The 19316-nt window shown below is 42.5% G+C and overlaps 1 protein-coding gene across 1 annotated transcript in view; it reads left to right on the top strand.

The window, feature by feature from the left end:
• FAT1 (FAT atypical cadherin 1) overlaps nt 1–19316 on the top strand; it is a 133063-nt gene that overhangs the window by 36579 nt on the left and 77168 nt on the right. Inside the window, exon 2 of the mRNA XM_023737220.1 lies at nt 8765–9079. Within this exon, the coding sequence (XP_023592988.1) occupies nt 8765–9079 (315 nt within the window). The remainder of the gene's footprint in view (nt 1–8764; nt 9080–19316) is intronic.

Raw genomic sequence — 19316 nt, 5'->3', positions numbered from 1 at the left:
CTTCAGTGTTAGCAGGAATCATTCCTTTGCTTCAATGAAGCAGCATCACAGGAGGGATAAATGCCTACCTTTCACGCTGCCCGGTCTTGCGCCATCCTCCCAGTCACTGCTATGCTTGAGCCCATAGTTGAAGGCACTGCGTCAGTGAGTCTCATTGAGGGTCTTCCTCTTTTTCACTGACCCTCTACTTTACCAAGCATGATGTCCTTCTTCAGGGACTGATCGTTCCTGATAACATGTCCAAAGTAGGTGAGGCCAAGTCTTGCCGTCCTTGCTTCTAAGGAGCATTCTGGCTGTACTTCTCTCGAGACAGATCTGTGCAATAGGAGTGATCATATTGCCTACTTTTTAGGGTTGCTGTGAAGATTAGTGAGTTAATATATGGGAAGTGCTTAAAATAGCGTCTGGCACATCATGAGCGCTATCTGTATACATCACTGTCACCACCGTCATCATTTCCCTGAGTTTGCTCTGTTCCCCATCGCAAATGGCTTCTCATAAAAGAACACTCGTGGGAAGTCCTTGGTTTTGTAACCAGTACAGTGACTTCAGTTAAACCGGAGAGAGAGAAATCATACAGCCTGATTTATTCTGTTTTTTGCTGTAAGAGAGCAGAGAGGTCCCTGTTGCGTGCAGCACACTGCCGAGCATGACGCTTGCTTCTGAGTTGACTGACTTAGCTTATTTTGACTTACTTTTTATTTTCAGAAGCATGGAATGCAGACTTTTTGTGTGTGGTCTTAAGCAATTAACAATGTAATTTTATGGATACTGCAAATAGAACATTCTTATTTTAAAAGTACTCAAATTTATTTTTATTCTTTCTCTGCAAAATAAACCATTAAATATGTCCTTACATTTTTTTTGTTTTATTACCAACACCAGTGAACGAAATGATAGTATTATCTTGTATACTTCAGATGAAAGAGAAGTACTGTATACAATTTTTATTTGGCTACTGAAAGCATTTTTTTCTGTTACTCCCTGATTAAGTGAACTGAATAGTCATTTTAGAATCTTAAATGCCTTTAACTTACTCTTCTTTCTTCTTTTTTTCTCTATTTTAAACATTCAGCAACAATACACTTTACCAACCAACAGAAGCAGGCAAAACCAATGAAAAACCAAACCTGTTGCTGTTGAGTCAATTCCAGCTCATAAGGAACATTTAAATTTCTGCTTTTAACGTTTGAGGTTTCTTCTGTACCCATTACAGTCCCTCAGGGTATCATCAGGCAATTGAAATACTAACAGCATTAGCAGTCTAAATCTAGGTTTTAATGAAAATGAGATAAAAACAAAGAAGTTCAAAAAGACAGTTTTTATCACTTAAGGATAGAAACAAATTAATCTACATGTTTTGTGAGGGGTGCAGCTTTCGGTTTTATGCCAGGTCATTGCTGATTGTAGTTTTGAGTTCAAGTGGCTGAAGAACCTCTAATAACAAGGTTTCGTTGAAAACTCTGACATCAGAGCTTGATAGGGGGGTAAAAACAAACAAAAACACAAACCCTTGCCCTTGAGTCAATTCCAACTCATAGCGACCCCATAGGACAGAGTAGACCTGTCCCATAGGGTCTGCAAGGCTGAATCTTTACGAAAGCAGATTGCCACATCTTTTCTCTCGTGGAGCGGCTGGTTGGTTTGAACCACCGACTTTTCGGTTAGCAGCCAAGAACTTTAACCGCTGCACCACCAGGGCTCCTTCTGAAAAGGGGCCAAGACCTGTTCAATAAAGAAAATAGGAAAATTCCTGGAAGCAAGGTATTCTATGGCCATGGAAATTTGAGTCAGTTAAATTATTTTGGCAGATATTGTCGGTACAGATAACTTTGCTTTTGCCTTAAAAATGACTGTGTTGAAAGCACCTTGCTCCGCTGCGTCAGTTGGCCTCTCCTTTTCAGAGGACAGTGCTCAAGTTAACAGCGCCATTAGCCGTCAGTGGTGGGCAGTAGGAATTAGTTATTCTTGGAAACCTTTATTTACTTTTTGACCATTAAGTTGAGCAGCTAATACTGTACCTTTGATTAATTAGGCTATGGGACAACAGCATCAATTCTCGTTAATTAAATATGAGCATTAAGGAATCCTTCTAGAAAGAAATTTTGCCGTGAGCTGTATTTCCAACTAGACCTCTTACAAAAATCACATCTTACGGGTTTTTTTCTCCCCTTCTGTCTAGTTCTGCTGTATACACATTTAAAATAGTTTCCATAGTGACATCTGGTGGTGGTTTTGACATCCTAGAGAGTATGTTTGGAATGATAAATATTTTTATTTAATAGCTCCAGATTTCCGGTTTCATTCAAATTTTTCAGCTTATTAACAACTTTTTTCTGGAAAAGCTAGGCATTTATCCCTCCTGTGATGCTGCTTCATTGAAGCAAAGGGGTGATTCCTGCTAACACTGCTGGGTGGTGCGTGTAACAGATTTGTCTAAACTTGTCTCAAAACACACATCATAGAAGCACGCAGCGGCGTCACTGCCTTGTCTTCCTGCTCTGGGCCGTCACCTCATGCCACGAGAGGGGTCATTTTCTCACAAAGCTTCGATACTGCTGTCTCTGGGCTGGAGGGAATGCTGGGGGAGATGGGCTGCCTCGTCCCTTTCTCCTGCAGCCTGGGCTTATATGCCATCTGCTCGCATCCTGTCGTTGGTATCTCGGAAGGTGGAAGAGGGAGTCGGAAAGAGGAGCTGAAATGGCTGAGAAGGAAGGGAGCTGAGAGAGAGGAAGCTGTCTGAAGACAGGAGGGAGACCACAGAGGAAGCATATGTATCTGGACGTAGATACTGCCAGGAAAAATGGAGTATTGTTGTGAGTATGTGTTACAGAGACATCTCTGAAAGACTATAGTTTTTGTTGGCTCCTTAGAGAATATTTTCAGGAGAAGTGAGTTTATAACGCAGGGTGCAAAAAGTAATTATTGGAAGTTGGTTGGTAGATGATTATGGATTGATAGAAATGGGAGTGGGGTGGAGTTTGGTAATGAACCCAAGAGATTGATTCACATCCAAGTCAAGTCTTGAGGTATTCCCCGCCCTCTGTTAAAGGTACTAATTAGAAGTTTCCATAGCGGGATTTTAAAACTTTGTTTCTCTTTATTGAGTTAAGGTAATTGTTAAAGTTAGAGAAGAAATCCATCTCTAAATGCTGTTCGTGGCGTTAAGAAGGACTGGCAAAAGATGCGTGGCAGGTTGTAGGGAAAAGAACTTAGAGTAATGGGAGAAGAAATCTGCTTTTGGCCAGACTGTTAGCTAGTTGGCATGTTGGGTCTCTCAGAAGCCAGGGCTTCTTTGGGGAGTATTTTGGATTCTGATGAGCCCCTGGTTAAGGAGGTCTTACTCTGGATTCAGAGTCTACCCGGTTAGCTTTGTAACGTTGGACACATCACTTCATCGTCCTTTAAAAACCAGGGAGTTGGCACTGGGTGGTGTCCAAAGAATCCCGAGTCTACAGTTCTTGATTCTGAGACTGCTAAGGCGTCTCCTGGTCTTTCTTCCCCGATTGTCTAGACCGTTTTCTGGCCTTCCAGGACCTTAGGTTTCTGCTCTTCTAGGCTCAGGATGGGGAGCTTGGGGGTTGGTTTGAGTTTGTGATGCAGCACTCTGCTCGTGTTTCAAGCATCCGTCATGTACCTTGTAACTCAGCAGATGGGTGGAAAAACAGAAAACAAAATGGCCCTACCCGCATGGTTTCTTTCCATCCACTTTATGCTTCTGTGCAGGTTGTCTGCGTTTAGACAACCTCAGTGACTGAGCAGAGCATTCAAGTCTTCTCTTCTTTATGTTCCCCTAAGTGTGGGGAGGACCCTAATTCCAGCGATTGAACACTCCTTGAGTTCTCTATCATGGTACTAGCCCCACCTTGTTCCCCAGCGCCCTGGATGCTGCAGATGTTGACGACAGTACAATGTGGTGGTGAAAATCCTGGGTTCGGGAGTCAGACTGAGTCAACTCTGGATTCTAACACTCACTGTGTGGCTGTGGCCAAGTTTCTTAATCTTCCCGAGGCTTGGGCAAGTTACTTAATTCACCTAATCTTCTGTTTCCTCATCTGTAAAGCTGGGATGAAAATCATACAATTTCTGTGTGCCTTAAACGATCTAATGGGTGTAAAGCACCTAACGGAGTGCCCACCATAGAGTAAACCCTTGTTCAGTGTTACTGTTATGAATTAGAGCATTTTCATTATACGTAGGAGACATTATTCGGTATGCTCTCCTTTTCCTTTGGTGATTGAAATTTCACTTTAGTTTATAGTTATCTAGAAGCTATATTGGGTAACTCTGGTTTTTCTTTTATAAAGATGTAATAATTCAAAGACACCAAAACATAAATATCTCAGTAGTTACCATACAGGATTATAAAAATACACAGTTCATGAATTCATATGAAATATGAACATCTGGGCATCTGACTCTTTAATATTTAATATTTTAATTGCTAATTACTACAATACCTAGGTTTCTCTCATATTTAAGTAGATCCACATTTTAGTAGTATCCAGAGATCATCTGTGGCTCTGAAATGTCTCCTCCTAACTCCTCGGAAAACCTATGGGGCAGTTCTCCTCTGTTTTGTAGGGTCGCTGTGAGTCAGAATTGACTTGGCTGGGTTTTGGTTTGGTTTGGGTGACTGTGGTCAGGCCAGCTGCCAGGTTGATTGGGAGAGAGGGGCGTTTCCAGGCAGAATGCTTCCCGTAACTGTACAGTCTAGACACCCACAGACCAGAGTCTGTAACTTGATGAGAAAAAAGAGCTGTTTTTTGGTCTATGATTGTAAACTTCATAATGTATTTGCCTTTTATATCTATTTTCTTCCTTCCCCTCTGAGACTGTTCTTGTTAGCTGCTGTCAAGGCGCCCTCTGTGGACTCACGGTGACCCCATGTATAATGGGAGCAGGCCCTTGTGATCCATGTGGTTTTCACTGGCTGGTTTTCGGAAGTAGATCGCTAGGCCTTTTCTTCCTCGTCTGTCTTAGTCTGGAAGCTCCGTTGAAAGCTGTGCAACATCATAACGACACAGAAGCCTCCACTGACAGACAGGTGGTGGCATTCGAGGTCCACTGACTGGGGATTAAACCTGGTTCTCCCTGATGGAAGAGAGAATTCTAACTGAGCCTCCACCACCCTCACTCCGAGACTAAACCAAGAACAAACCAAACCATTGCCGTCGAGTCAATGCCAACTCAAAGCAACCCTATAGGACAGAGTAGAACTGCCCCATAGGTTTCCAAGGAGCAGCTGGCAGATTCAAACTGCTGACCTTTTGGTTAGCAGCTGAGCTCTTAAACACTGCGCCACCAGGGTTCCTCTCTGAGACTGGAGGAAACTATTACAAGTGAGTGAGCATTTAATCCTCTCCTTCCGATACTGACGTGATATATCATAAGAAGGATGAGTGAAATAGGAGGTTTGACTTGCCTTTTTCAGAGTTATCCCATTAAGTTTTGTTTCCCCCTTTGCAGTCTAACAACAGGACTGACAGGGAACTCTGGTGACACTAAAGTCACAGATCTGTGGTGTCTAAATTCTAGCTCCACTGTTTACTGTGACTCCGGAAAAGTTCCTTTTCTCTCATAACCTGAGGTTTTCATCGGTAAAATGGGGATGATAGCACCACATACATAGGCAGGTTGGATATAAAGATTAAATAAGATGATGCCTCTGAGGCACTGATCACAGTGCCTGGCATTATAGTAAACAGTAAATTGTACCAGTAATTATCATTGTTATTAAATGCCTATGAATCACGTTTAGACTGACACAGTTTTAATAAGTGGATGGCCGCATGAATTATTTGAGGATTAGGACTGAAAAGAAGTGAATAAAAAGAAGCACATGTTCCTGTGTTCTTGATGTTTTCCAAGAATACTTCACCTGTCAAGTGAATTAGATGACGTGTTAATGACATGGCAGAACACAGGAGGAGCCTGTGTACATTCATTGTGTTCACCTGTAATCCATGTAGAGAGAAACAGTACATGCTGTCCCTGACTTCCTCTGTGTCAGCTGATGAGGGCGATGTTAAAGAGAAACTGGAAAAGATTGTTTTCCCTGGGTGACTGCCGGTACTCTTTTTTTAGACTAAGCACACGTAATTTACTGAAGAATTTCACTTACTTATTTAGCAAACAGGTTGATTATGCATCGACTATGTTTGGACCAGAGAAAAAGGGAAACGTGTTTGAGTTTATCTGGCAGTTAACTGCTGTGTAAAGACACTGAAAAAACTGAACCAAACCCATTGCCATTGAGTCGATTCAGACTTATAGCGACCCTACAGGACAGAGTAGAACTGCTGCATAGGGTTTCCAAGGAGCGGCTGGTGGATTTGAACTGCTGACCTTTTGGTGAGCAGCCGTAGCTCTCAACTGCTGCACCACCGGGGCCCGTAGAGACACTAGTTAGCTCCTTGTATTTAGGAGTTCACATTGTAGAAGTCATCCTACAGATGCATTCTGAGGGTTCACTAAGAATTGATGAAGCAGTGCTAAATAATTATAATGCTTCTGAGTAGCAGTAAATATTCATCTTTTGATAATCTGTTTCACACTTTATTATTTGGTTAAGTTAGCTGTATATAAATTGTAAACCTTTTTGGTGTGTTAGGTATGATTAACACACAGGAAGTGAGTTTTCCTCATATTAACACCAACTTCAAATAAGTAGATATTTTAACTTAAATAATGATCTAAAAGAAGAAATGCAGATTTAATTTTGGTTGAGGTAATTAAATACTGTTTCATTGCTGAGCATGGCTGAAATTGATGTTTGCTGTTTTTCCCATGGTATTTTGCATCAAATGGGAAACTTTAGTGATTTTAGAGTTGTAGGATTTCCAAAGTCCAGCCTGGACCATGGTGTTGAACCCTGTAAATATCATCAGTTCAGAATGATTAACCCATGAGAAAAAAAAAAAAAAAAAAATGCAGAAGTATCTTTTGGGAGCCAAAGGGCAAAATTACGCCTTTGAATAAAAAGGTAGACTTTGCCAAGAGAAGCATTTCCGCTGTCATTCATCCTGAAAGGAGGTTAATACTGGGATTAAGTAAGGTTTTGACTCATTTCAATAGCTGGGCCAAAGCATTACACTCTAACCCTCTTTATAATCTTATAACTCCATCCCTTATTAGTGTACTTAAGAAATATGTCCTAGTGTAGATCCCAAATGAGGACTTTTCTGAACCAGCCTCACTTAAGCTAGTTGTGCCTTTCATTCATTTCTTTAATAAATGATTATTGGGCTTTGTCATGGATTGAATCGTGTCCCCAAAAGTGTCTGTCAACTGGCTGAGTCATGATTCCCACTATTGTGTGATTGTCCACCATTTTGTCATCTGATGTGATTTTCCTATATGTTGTAAATCCTGTCTCTGTGATGTTAATGAGATGGAATTAGCGGCAGTTATGTAAAATCAATCTATAAGATTAATCTACAATTTAAGCCAGTCTCTTCTGAGATATAAAAGAGCAGAGAGAAGGGGTACCTCATACTACCGAGAAAGAAGCACTGGGACCATAGCATGTGGTTTGGACCCAGGGTCCCTGCGCTGAGGAGCTCCTAGACTAAGGGAAGATCGATGACAAGGACCCTCCCTCAGAGCTGACAGAGAGGGAAAGCCTTCCCCTCGAGCTAGTGCCTCTTAGCCTACTAGATTGTGAGAGAATAAATGTCTCTTTGTTAAAACCATCCACCTGTGGTATTTCTGTTATAGCAGCATTAGATGACTAAGACAGGCTTTGGGTAAGGTGCTGGGTATACTGGTATTCAGATAGGATGTGGCTGTGGCCTACATGGAGCTTATAGTGTAGAGGGAGAATTTATGTTTTTAGGACACTGCTGTCCTGCGTCTCCTTAAGGTAGTCAAAGAGACTAAAGGGTTTCAGGCACCTGTGAGCCCCGAGCGGTCTCTTATTCTGGACTTTGAAAGGCTACACTGTGTTTTCTTAACCAGTGTAGAAAGGGGTATGCATACCAAAGCAGACATGGAGAGAAGTGCTGCCTGGCCCCTTTCCCTAACTAGGGCAGGAGTCAGATGAACACAGTACAGGAAGCAGGCACGCCGGGCTGTGGGGACTGAGATCTGGGTGGGGGTCTGGTCTTGTCCCTGGCTTCCTGATTAACCTCTGGGGAAGTCAGCAGATTTTAGCTGACCTTAAATTTCTTCTTTGGGAAAATGAAGTATTGGGCCATCAGATGACCTCTTGGTACCCATCTCGTTGGGTTGTTATGAGACTTATATGGGATAATATTTGTGACATGCTCAGCATACTGCCTGGCACTCATAATGCTAAGAATAACAAATAATTTTATAGCCTATATTATGTGACAAGTGCTGTTCTAATCATTATATCTTTATTAGTTCCTTTAATCAACCTGTGAGGAACATACTGTGGTCTCCATTTACAGAGAAGGAAACTGAGCACAGAGAAGTTAGATAACTCACATCACGCAGCTAGTAAGTGACTCATCCAAGACCAGAAAACCAGACCCGTTGCTGTCGAGTCGATTCCGACTCATAGTGACCCTATAGGACAGAGTACAACTGCCCCACAGGGTTTCCAGGGAGCATCTGGTAGATTTGAACTGCTGACCTTTTTGGATAGCAGCCGTAGCTCTTAACCATTGTGCCACCAGGGTTTCCAAGTGACTCACAGCCCTCAATAAATGAGAATTTTGTTATCAAGCTGACACTTTCTCAGAGTGACTGTTCTTGTTGTTGTTAATGTTGACTTGTTGCTTTTCTTCTTTCTCTTTAGGTGTCATAGAAACATCAGATCGACTGGACCGTGAGTTGACCTCTCACTACTGGCTAACGGTCTACGCGGCCGATCAGGGCGTTGTGCCTCTGTCCTCGTTTGTAGAGATCTACATAGAGGTTGAGGATGTCAATGACAACGCCCCGCAGACATCGGAGCCTGTTTATTATCCAGAAATAATGGAAAATTCTCCCAAGGATGTGTCCGTGGTCCAAATTGAGGCGTTTGATCCAGATTCTAGCTCTAACGACAAGCTGATGTACAAAATTACAAGTGGAAATCCACAAGGATTCTTTTCAATACATCCCAAAACAGGTCTGTGTAAATACTCTTATAGAAAACGGTCATGCTTATACTCTCCTGATATAGGGAAAATTAAGAATTAGCATTTATCTATTACATACTTTTGATACCTTTTTTTCCCTTTTATATTATTCAGAACAATCCTTTATTTCCAGATGCAAATTTAGTCTAAATGTTTTTTTTTCTTTCCCTTTGAATTTGCTTTTAGAAAGCTTTTTAATGGCTTTGCTTGTTAATGGAGTTCCATTTTCAGGTTAAAAAGCAAGTATCATTTCAGTAATAGCTTCTAAATTAGTGATACATCCTAAGCTTACCGCTGCTAAGTATTTAAATGTTCTGAACATTACTTTTTATGAAATACAAAATTAGTTCACAATTGGTAGTGGTTTATGTGTTCTTAAGTGTGCCCATAGAGCAGTGAGACATCTCTGCAGGCTGTGAGGGATTGGGACTCTGCGGTTTTCAAATGGAGAGTAGTTCCTTTCTTGAACTGATGCCTCAAACTTGTTCCATCTAACTTCTGTCTCTCAATATCTGTGACCTCTGCTTCCAAACAGATAACTCCTTAACTCTAAACCTTTCTCCAGAATCTTTAGAGAATTCTAATCTTCATTGTTTTACATTTGATAAATGTTGTGGTTGTTAGGTGCTGTCGAGTCAGTCCGACTCACAGTGACCTTATGTACAACAGAACGAAACACTGCCCGGTCCTGCGCCACCCTCACAGTCTTTGCTGTGTTTGAGCCCGTTGTTGCAGCCACTGCGTAATCCATCTCGTTGAGGGTCTTCCTCTTTTTCGCTGACCCTCCACTCTACCAAGCATGATGTCTTTCCCCAGGAACTGGTCCCCCCGATAACATGTCCAATGTACATGAGACGAGGTCTCGCCATCCTTGCTTCTGAGGAACGTTCTGGCTGCACTTCTTCCAAGACTTGGATCTACGTTCGATACTGTGTTCGTTTATTGTTTTCTAAGTTATTAGTTCTCTTTTGTGCCGTTCCACCAAAGAGAACGTCGGACATAACTGTCAATGGTGTTGAGGGCAGTGGTAGTTGTAGTAGATGTCTCACCTTCTGTGCGGGAGACCCGGGTTCTATTCCCAGCCAGAGCATTTCATGCGCAGCCACTACCCGTCTGCCAGCGGAGGCGTGTTGTTATGATGCCGAACAGGTTTCACTGGAGCTTCCAAGATAAGACAGACTAAGAGGAAAGGCCTGGCAATCTACTTCTGAGAATCAGCCAGTGAAAACCCTATGGATCACAACAGTCCAGTCCACAGTCCATCATGGAAATGGCGCAGGACCAAGTATTGCTTTGTTCCTTTATGTGTTCGCTGAGTCGCCGTGAGTCGGGGGCCGGGTTGGGCCCGCTCAGCAGCAGCTAACAGCGTCATTTGTGTGGGGAGAACTTATCTATTGTCTGTACGATGAGAACTTCACATGTAGGATATCGTGGACTTTGATTTCTTGATCAGAATTAAACAAAGAACCACCATCTGACATTGAGAGACAGTTTATTTGGAGGAAAGCAAAACCCTTGATCAAATATGTTACTGCCCTTGAACCCAGCTGTTTTACAGTCATTCAGTACTTGTTGGTAGAGGTGGAATCTAACGAAGTCCTGAAGAGGTAGATTTGTTAGGTGATTTACGTATCTCCATCCTGTTTTTCGAGCCCTGGTGGCGCAGTGGTCAAGAGCTCGGCTGCTAACCGAGAGGTCAGCAGTTTAAATCCACCAGCCACTCCTTGGAAATTCTCACGGACAGTTCCGCTGTGTCCTGTAGGGTTGCTGTGAGTTGGAATTGACTCCATGGCAACAGATTGGTTTGGGTTTTATCCTGTTTTTGTTTATTATGCCTTTCCTCATTCTGGGGGATGCTTTAGTTACTGGGTTGTCTCTTTGATATGGAAAGGAAATACTGTACAAAAATCAAAATTAAGGAAGCTTTCTTACCAGTCTTTGTTATTTCCTTTCTTTGTACCATTCTTATTTCATAATTTCCTTTGTGGGATTTAAAAGGAATCAGTTCTTCAGGTGGAAAGAAGTTTGAATTTAAGGGTTGTAGTTGGTGCCTGTAGAAAGACACCCGATAGAGGTCGCGGATGTACGAGACACCCAATAGAGGTCGCGGATGTACGAGACACCCGATAGAGGTCGCGGATGTACGAGACACCCGATAGAGGTCGCGGATGTATGAGACACCCGATAGAGGTCGCGGATGGGATGTACAAGACACCTGATAGAGGTCATGGATGTATGTTGTATTTTGTCTCTTGAAAAGTATGTTAAAGTGTTATTTTTTAAACCTCTTGTTAGCCTTTTTCAACATTCCTATAGACTGCCTTTCTTGACAGTTAAAGGTAGACGTAAGTTCAAGATTTATTTTGAATGTATGAGTATTTACTTCTAGCTCTGGTACAGTTATACCGTAGCCCTTTGGGTGGACACTGGTGTGTTCCTCTGGTGGAGAAATAGATTAGCATTTGGATTCTTAGAAAACCAAAAGAAAAAAAAAAAGGTTGCTGTTGAGGCAATTTCGACTCATAGTGACCCTATCGGAAAGAGTAGAACTGCCCCGTATGGTTTTCAAGGAGCTCCTGGTGGATTCGAACTGCAGACTTTTTGGTTAGCAGCTGAACTCTTAACCACTGAGTCAGCAGAGTTTCCCTTAGAAAACCAGTAATTGATCATTAAGAATAATTGAGCCTTATAAGATTTTAATGATATAGGACATTTGTAGGATCTTTCTTTTGGAAGCATCGGAGGTAGGGTGCAGGAGGACCCTGAGCTTAAGAAAAAGGGCTAAAATTAAGAGATTATACAAGAACATGCAGGACGTGAAGTAGCGTCTGTAAATGATTAATACAGGCTTGTTTTAGCAGTGTGGTTGTGCACTGTTTTTACTGAACAAGTGACAGCTAAGTTCAGCCTCTTTTTTTCTGAAATAAAAGGGAAGAGAAACAACACCTAAGGGCTAATAAGTTAGAAATCAAACCCGCTGCCGCCAAGTGGATTCCGACTCATGGCAACCCCACGGGTCAGAGGAGAACTGTGCTCCATGGGGTTTTCTTGGCTTTAATCTTTGCGTAAGCAGATTGCCAGGCCTTGCTTCTGCAGCACTGCTGGGTGAGTTTGAACCACCAACCTATAAGTTGTTAATGCTGAGTGCAAACCAATTGTGCCACCCAGGGACCTTTAAACAAATTAGAAAACATCTGAAATAGTAGACGGCATTGTCAGATATAAAAAAAGTTTATAAGAATTTTGGAAGAGGATTGCAGAGTCAAGAAAGTATTTGCCTAGAAGCAGGAGGTCACAGACCTTGGGAAGAGAGAAATCTAGGAGTAAAAGCATTCAGGTGGTAATTCAAGAACTTGCCGACCTTTGTTTTATGAATTAGACTTGAAAATGTTTTTGTATTTCTTAATCTTCTGCCTGTCTTTTAGATTAGATGAAGTCTTTTGTGAAGAAACAGGTGAGCAAGCAGTAAATGCCCTCTTGAATATCTGAGCAAACTGTTCAGTCTGGGCATAATCCATGCTTGAAGAGAAGAGAGGGAGAGAAGAACTTTGACTTAAGGAACGTATGAGGTTGGAGCTGTTGTGGGGACCGTTGAAACCTTGGTGATCCCTGGGTTCTCTGAAGTGATGATGTCACTCTGGTGTTATGTCTTATTGTAGAAACCTGGTTTATGTGACATTGCCACTCCTTTGAAGTCTCTCTTCTCACAACTCTTAAAAGATGTCTGCAGACTTCTCAACTCTTCTGTCCTTCAGTGAGAATAAACCACCCCCCTGCTACACCCCGCCCCGGGAGTCCACACACTAGCTCCCAACCCCCTAGGTGGAAAGGCCAGGCATCCTGCTGGTAGGACAGCAGGAGAAAGTTCATCAGGATTTCCAAAGGGATTTTAATTCTTTTCTTTTGTGAGTTAAAGGCAGATTGTAGTGGAGAATGACTATAGTTAATACATTGGAGTATTTGTGGTGAATGTACATTATAAACTGTACGGTTAGTGAAGAAATCTCACCATTCCACAATCACCTAAGTCTCTAAAGATCAAGAAATAACCATGTTTTGGAATGGACGTTGCTAAAGAATAGAGTAAGTGTAGCTTCACAGGATCTTTCTCTAGATGATTCTACTCCTCCAACTCAGCATAAAATTTGGGTGTGATCCTCAGGTTTGCAAAGTGTACATAGTCTTCCTCAAAACCTTTAAACACACTTACTTTTAATAGGTAGGTTAGTATTACTGGGGCCAGATTATGAAAGCCGATGGTAATGAGCGTGGTAGAAGAAAGTTCTGGTGATGTACTGACCCAGAAACCCATCTGGAGACCCTAAATCATATTTAAAAAAAAAAAAAAATACACCAAACCCATTGCCATCGAGTTGATGCCAATTCACAGCAACCCTATAGGACAGAGTAGAACTACCTCATAGAGTTTCCAAGGAGCAGCTGGTGGATTTGAACCGCTAACCTTTTGGCTAGCAGCCGAGCTCTTAACCACTGCGCCCCCAGGGCTCTGTCTTACTTAATAATTAATGGTCAGGTGGGAAAATCACTGGGCTGGAAGTTGGGAGGTCTGGGCCCTAGTGAGGCTTTACCGCTGGGGTCTTAGAGAAAACTGGCTTCCAGGTCCTTAGGTTTCGGGAATAGTGGCTAGTGTGTTTACACGCGTGTTGGCGCATGTGTGTGCGGGATGCAGAGCGCTCGCGTGCCGCAGACCTAAGGCCGTACTGCCCCTGCAGCCCCTTCCACCTGCACGTGTTACGTGCAGTTGATCTATTAATGGCACACAAGACAGTGGAGATGTTAGCAGACTGATAACATTTAGACATCTCCGTTGGATACGTTTACCGAGTGGAGTGGAGCCCCTTGCTCCTTGCTGCTTAGTGGGAAAATGAATTTGGGACTCTAGTAATTATTGAAATGTCCAGTACACGAGAGAAAGCCCAAGTTTATTATCATTCAGACAGTTTGTCTATGCATCGAGTGTTTGCTGACCTTCTGCTCTGTATACAGCACATTAAAAGATGCGTTGAAAGTTTAGAGTCTGCATAAGTGAAATACCGAAGACAAACAGGTGGGTCCAGGGTGATATGCCACGGGCTCTAATAAGCACATGTAGAGGAAGTGGACACCAGACTGCTGTGACGGGTGTGATTAGGAGGATGAGGATTTTGAGGGTGGTGAGAGTGGATGGAGGACTGGTGTAGAGGATGCCGGGAGACAGTTGGAAGCAGTGGTGAGTGTGAGAGGCTGTGGGGGTAGAGTTAGGTGAGTGTATGGGAGTGCAGCGTGAATACCGGAATAAGAGTTAAAGGATAACATTTATTTTATTTTTATAAATAATGACCTTTTTTTTTTTTTTTTTTGAGAAGCCTACATGCAATCCCTTGGAACAACGGTGTAAACTTCAGTGATACAGAGGCATTTTGGAAAGGAGGGAAACATCTCCACAGTACCTCCTTGTTTTTTCGAAGTATAACAAAATATTTTAGAAAACAAAACAAATAAAAATAAACAACATCCTAGGACGGGGCTCAGCAGCCTTCTGAATTTAGGGTTCTAAATTGTGAGCATGAGTGAATGTTTTTGATCGGTTTTTATCTTTCAGTCAGAAAGCTCGTGGTTGATTCTGTTGCCAGGACCCATCTTTCTGTGTCTCCGACAGCTCTTACTGTTTGTAAGTAGGATGATGGTAGGTTTTCTTCTTCATGGTGTACAAACGAGAGACTGGATCCATTTTACTTCTCTGATACACACACTCTTGTTGACACCATACATTTTTATAACATTTTTTGTTTGATTATTGTATCAGCATCAGCTCGGGCAGATTTGCTTCTTTTATGTTAAGTTGCACAGTTGATGACAGCGGGAGAGACAGGCACACGGAATGTTAGATTGTCTGAGCCCCCGCAGCCCCAGCTCCTACAATCAGGAGCGTCGCGGCTCGTTTGTGGTATGTCAAGGACAGAGAAGAGGGGGCGTCCTGAACAGAAAGGACCAGTGTGAGCTTCACAGGTTTCATTGTCCCCGGGAAGCCCAGAAAACTGACCCTGCTTTGCAAAGAGTCCTTTCAGTGAGCGCTATCAGCTTGAACTTCTGAGGAGCGATATGCAGCATACAACTGGCAGATAATTTTAAACTGTTATTTTTAGGCCCGGGCACGCTTTAGGAAAACCAGTCTTATTCTCTTATGTGTATGTTTGGTATTTTCCATCTTTATGACACAAAGCAAGTATTGCTTTTTTTTTTTAAAGCTTTATTGAGGTATAATTGCTGTTGAGTAGGTTCCTACTGATAGCAGGACCCTATGTACAACAGAAGGAAACTGCCCCGTCCTGCACCATCCTCACGGTCATTGCTGTTTGAGCCCATTGTTGCAGCCACTGTGTCAGTCCATCTCGTTAAGGGTCTTCCTCGTTTTCACTGACCCTCTACCAAGTGTAAAAACAGTATGGTGGAGTGGTCTGACCACCTCTAACTTCACAAGGGGAAAGGAGAACCAAGATCAACAGTGCAAGGCTGACTCCTATGAGGTGGAGGCCAGACAAGCCTCCTCTCTCCACCATCTTTACTAATTCTGACACCGACCGTCCCTTACACAGCACCCTTTACTTCTCTGCTGGGTTTGATAATTCATTACAGTGGCCACACAGAACTCACAGACCATACTCACAAGTATGGGGTTTACGAGGGAAGTAGCAGGTTACTGTTCAGGCTCAGGAACACTCAAGGATACGATTCTTCTGTCATCTTCTATCAGGACAGCTGCTTCCCAGCGATAGTCACAGTTACCTTATCACACCATCCCACCCAATCACCTGGGTGGGAGTTATAAGACCATGGCTAGAAAGACCACACAAAAGTAATAGATCACACTGCACCAAGCATGATGTCCTTCTGCAGGGACTGGTCCCTCCTGGTAACATGTTCAAAGTACGTGAGATGAAGTCTTGCCATCCTTTCTTCTAAGGAGCATTCTGGCTGTACTTCTTCCAGGACAGATTTGTTTGTTCTTTTAGCAGTCAATGGTATGTTCAGCATTCTTTGCCAACACCATAATTCAAAGATATCAGTTCATCCTGGGTCTCCCTTATTCATTGTTCAGCTTCCACAGGCATATGAGGTAATTGAAAATACCATGGCTTGAGTCAGGCATACCGTAGTCCTCAAAGTGACATCTTTACTTTTGACCACTTTAAAGAGATCTTTTGCAGGAGATTTGCCCAGTGCACTATGTCGTTTGATTTCTTGGCTGCTGCTTCCATGAGCATTGATTGTGGATCTAAGTAAAATGAAATCCTTGACAATTTCAGTCTTTTCTCCATTTATCATGATGATGTTTATTGGTCCAGTTGTGAGGATTTTAGTTTTCTTTATGTTGAGGTGTAATCCATAACGAAGGCTGTAGTCTTTGATCTTCATCAGTAAGTGCTTCAAGTCCTCTTCACTTTCAGCAAGCAAGGTTGTGTCATCTGCATATCACAGGTTGTTAATGAGTCTTCCTCCAGTCTTGATGCCTGCCTTCTTCTTCATATTGTCCAGCTTCTAAGATTATTTGCTCAGCACACAGATTATGGTTATGGTGAAAGGGTACAACCCTGATGCATACTTTTCCTGATTTTAAACCACACAGTATCGCCTTGTTCTGTTTGAATGACTGCCTCTTGGTCTGTGTACAGGTTCGTCATGAACACAATTAAGTGTTCTGGAATTCCCATTCTTCGAAATGGTATCCATACTTTGTCATGATCCACACAGTCAGATGCCTTTACATAGTCAATAAAGCACAGGTAAACATCTTTCAGGTATTCTCTGCTTTCAGCCAACATCCATCTGACACCTGCAGTGATATCCCTCTTTCCATGTCCTCCTCTAAATACGGCTTGAATGTCTGGCAGTTCCCTTTCAATATATACTGCTACAGCCATTTTTGAATTATCTTCAGCAAAGTTTTAACTTGCCTGTGATATTAATGGTATTGTTCAATAATTTCTGCATTCTGTTGGATCACCTTTCTTTGGAATGGGTACAAATATGGATCTCTTCAAGTTGGTTGGCCAGGTAACTGTCTTCCAAATTTTGTGGCATAGATGAGTGAGCACTTCCAGCGCTGCATCTGTTTGTTGAAACATCTCAGTTGGTATTCCGTCAATTCCTGGAGCCTTGTTTTTCACCAGTCCCTTCAGTGCGGCTCAGGTTTCTTTCTTCAGTACCACCATTTCCTGATGATATGTTACCTCCTGAAGTCGTTGAACGTCAACCAATTCTTTTTGGTACAGAGACTCTGTATATTCCTCCTATCTTCTTTTGATGCTTCCTGTGTTGTTCAATATTTTGCTCATAGAATCTTTCAGAATTGCAGCTCAAGGCTTGAATTTTTTCTTCAGTTCTTTCAGCTTGAGAAATGCTGAGTGTGTTCTTCCCTTTTGATTTTCTAACTCCAGGTCTTTGCAGATGTCATTATAATACTTTACTTTGTCTTCTTGAGCCACCCTTTGAAATCGTCTGTTCAGCTCTTTTACTGCATCATTTCTTCCGTTCACTTTAGCTTCTCAGCATTCAAGAGCAAGTTTCAGTGTCTCTTCTGATATCCACTTTGGTCTTTTCTTTTCTGTCTTTTTAATGACCTTTCACTTTTTTCATGTATGATGTCCTTGATAACATTCCACAACTCGTTTGGTCTTTGGTTGTTAGTGTTCAATGCATCAGATCTGTTCCTGAGAATGTCTCTAAATTCAGGTGGGATATATTCAGGGTCATAGTTTGGCTGTAGTGGACTTTTTAAAATTGTCTCCAGCCTCAGCTTGAACCTGGATATGAGCAATTGATGGTCTGTTCTGAAGTCAGCCCCTGGCCTTGTTCTGACTGTTGATATTGAGCTTTTCCATCGTCTCCTTCCACAGACGTAGTTGGTTTGTGTTTCCATCCAAGGAGGTCCACATGTGTGGTTGCCGTTTATGTTGGTGAAAAAAGGTGTTTGCAATGAAGAAGTCGTTGGTCTTGCAGATTTCTGTCACGTGGCTTCTGGTGTCATTTCTGTCACCGAGGCTGTATTTTCCATCTACTGATCCTTCTTCTTTGTCTCCAACTTTCACATTCTAATCAGCAGCGATTATCAATGCATTTTGAGTGCATGTTTCATCAATTTCAGATTGCAGAAGTTGGTAAAAATCTTCAGTTTCTTCATCTTTGGCATTAGTGGTTGGGATGCAAATTTGAATAGTCATATTAACAGGTCTTTCTTGTAGGCGTATGGATATTGTCCTACCACTGACAGTGTTGCATTTCAGGATAGATCTTAAAATAGTTCTTTTTGACAATGAATGTGACACCATTCCTCTTCACTTTGTCGTTCCAGGCATAGTAGACCGTATGATTATCTGATTCAAAATGGCCAGGACGAATCCACTTCAGCTCATTAATGCCTAGGATATCAATCTTTATGCATTCCATTTCATTTTTGATGACTTCCAGTTTTCCTAGATTCGTACTTTGTTCATTCTGTGTTCTGATTAGTATTGGATGTTTGCAGCTGTTTCTTCTCATTTTAAGTCGTGCCACATCAGCAAATGAAGGGCCTGAAAGCTTGACTCCATCCATATCATTAAGGTCGACTCTGCTTTGAGGAGGCAGCTGTTCCCAGTTGTATTTTGAGTGTCTTCCATCCTGAGAGGCTCATCTTCCGGCACTATATCAGACAAGGTTCCGTTGCTATTCATAAGGTTTTCACTGGCCAATTTTTTTTTTTTTTTTTTTAAGAAGTAGACCGCCAGGTCCTTCTTCCTAGTCTGTCTTAGTGGAGGCTCTGCTGAAATCTGTCCACCATGGGTGATGCTGCAGGTATTTGAAATACAGGTGTCATAGCTTCCAGCATCACAGCAACATGCAAGCCCCCACAGTACCACAGACTGACAGATGGGTGGTGGAATATGGTGAATTGCACATATCTGAAGTGTGCGGGTTGGTAAGTTTTGAAAGGTGTATACACATGCAAAACCATCATCACAATCAAGCAGTGAATGTATCCTTCACTCCCGAAAGTTTCCTCTTTGTAGTCCTCCCATCTCCGTCCATCCTCCCCTCTCGCCCCCCGTCCTCCCCTCTCTCCGTCCGTCCTCCCCTCTCGCCCCCCGTCCTCCCCTCTCTCCGTCCATCCTCCCCTCTCTCCGTCCGTCCTCCCCTCTCGCCCCCCATCCTCCCCTCTCTCCGTCCGTCCTCCCCTCTCGCCCCCCG

This window comes from Trichechus manatus, unplaced genomic scaffold (genome assembly GCF_000243295.1).
Source record: "Trichechus manatus latirostris isolate Lorelei unplaced genomic scaffold, TriManLat1.0 scaffold00099, whole genome shotgun sequence".
Taxonomy (NCBI): domain Eukaryota; kingdom Metazoa; phylum Chordata; class Mammalia; order Sirenia; family Trichechidae; genus Trichechus; species Trichechus manatus.
This window is presented reverse-complemented; position numbering and strand designations above follow the sequence as displayed.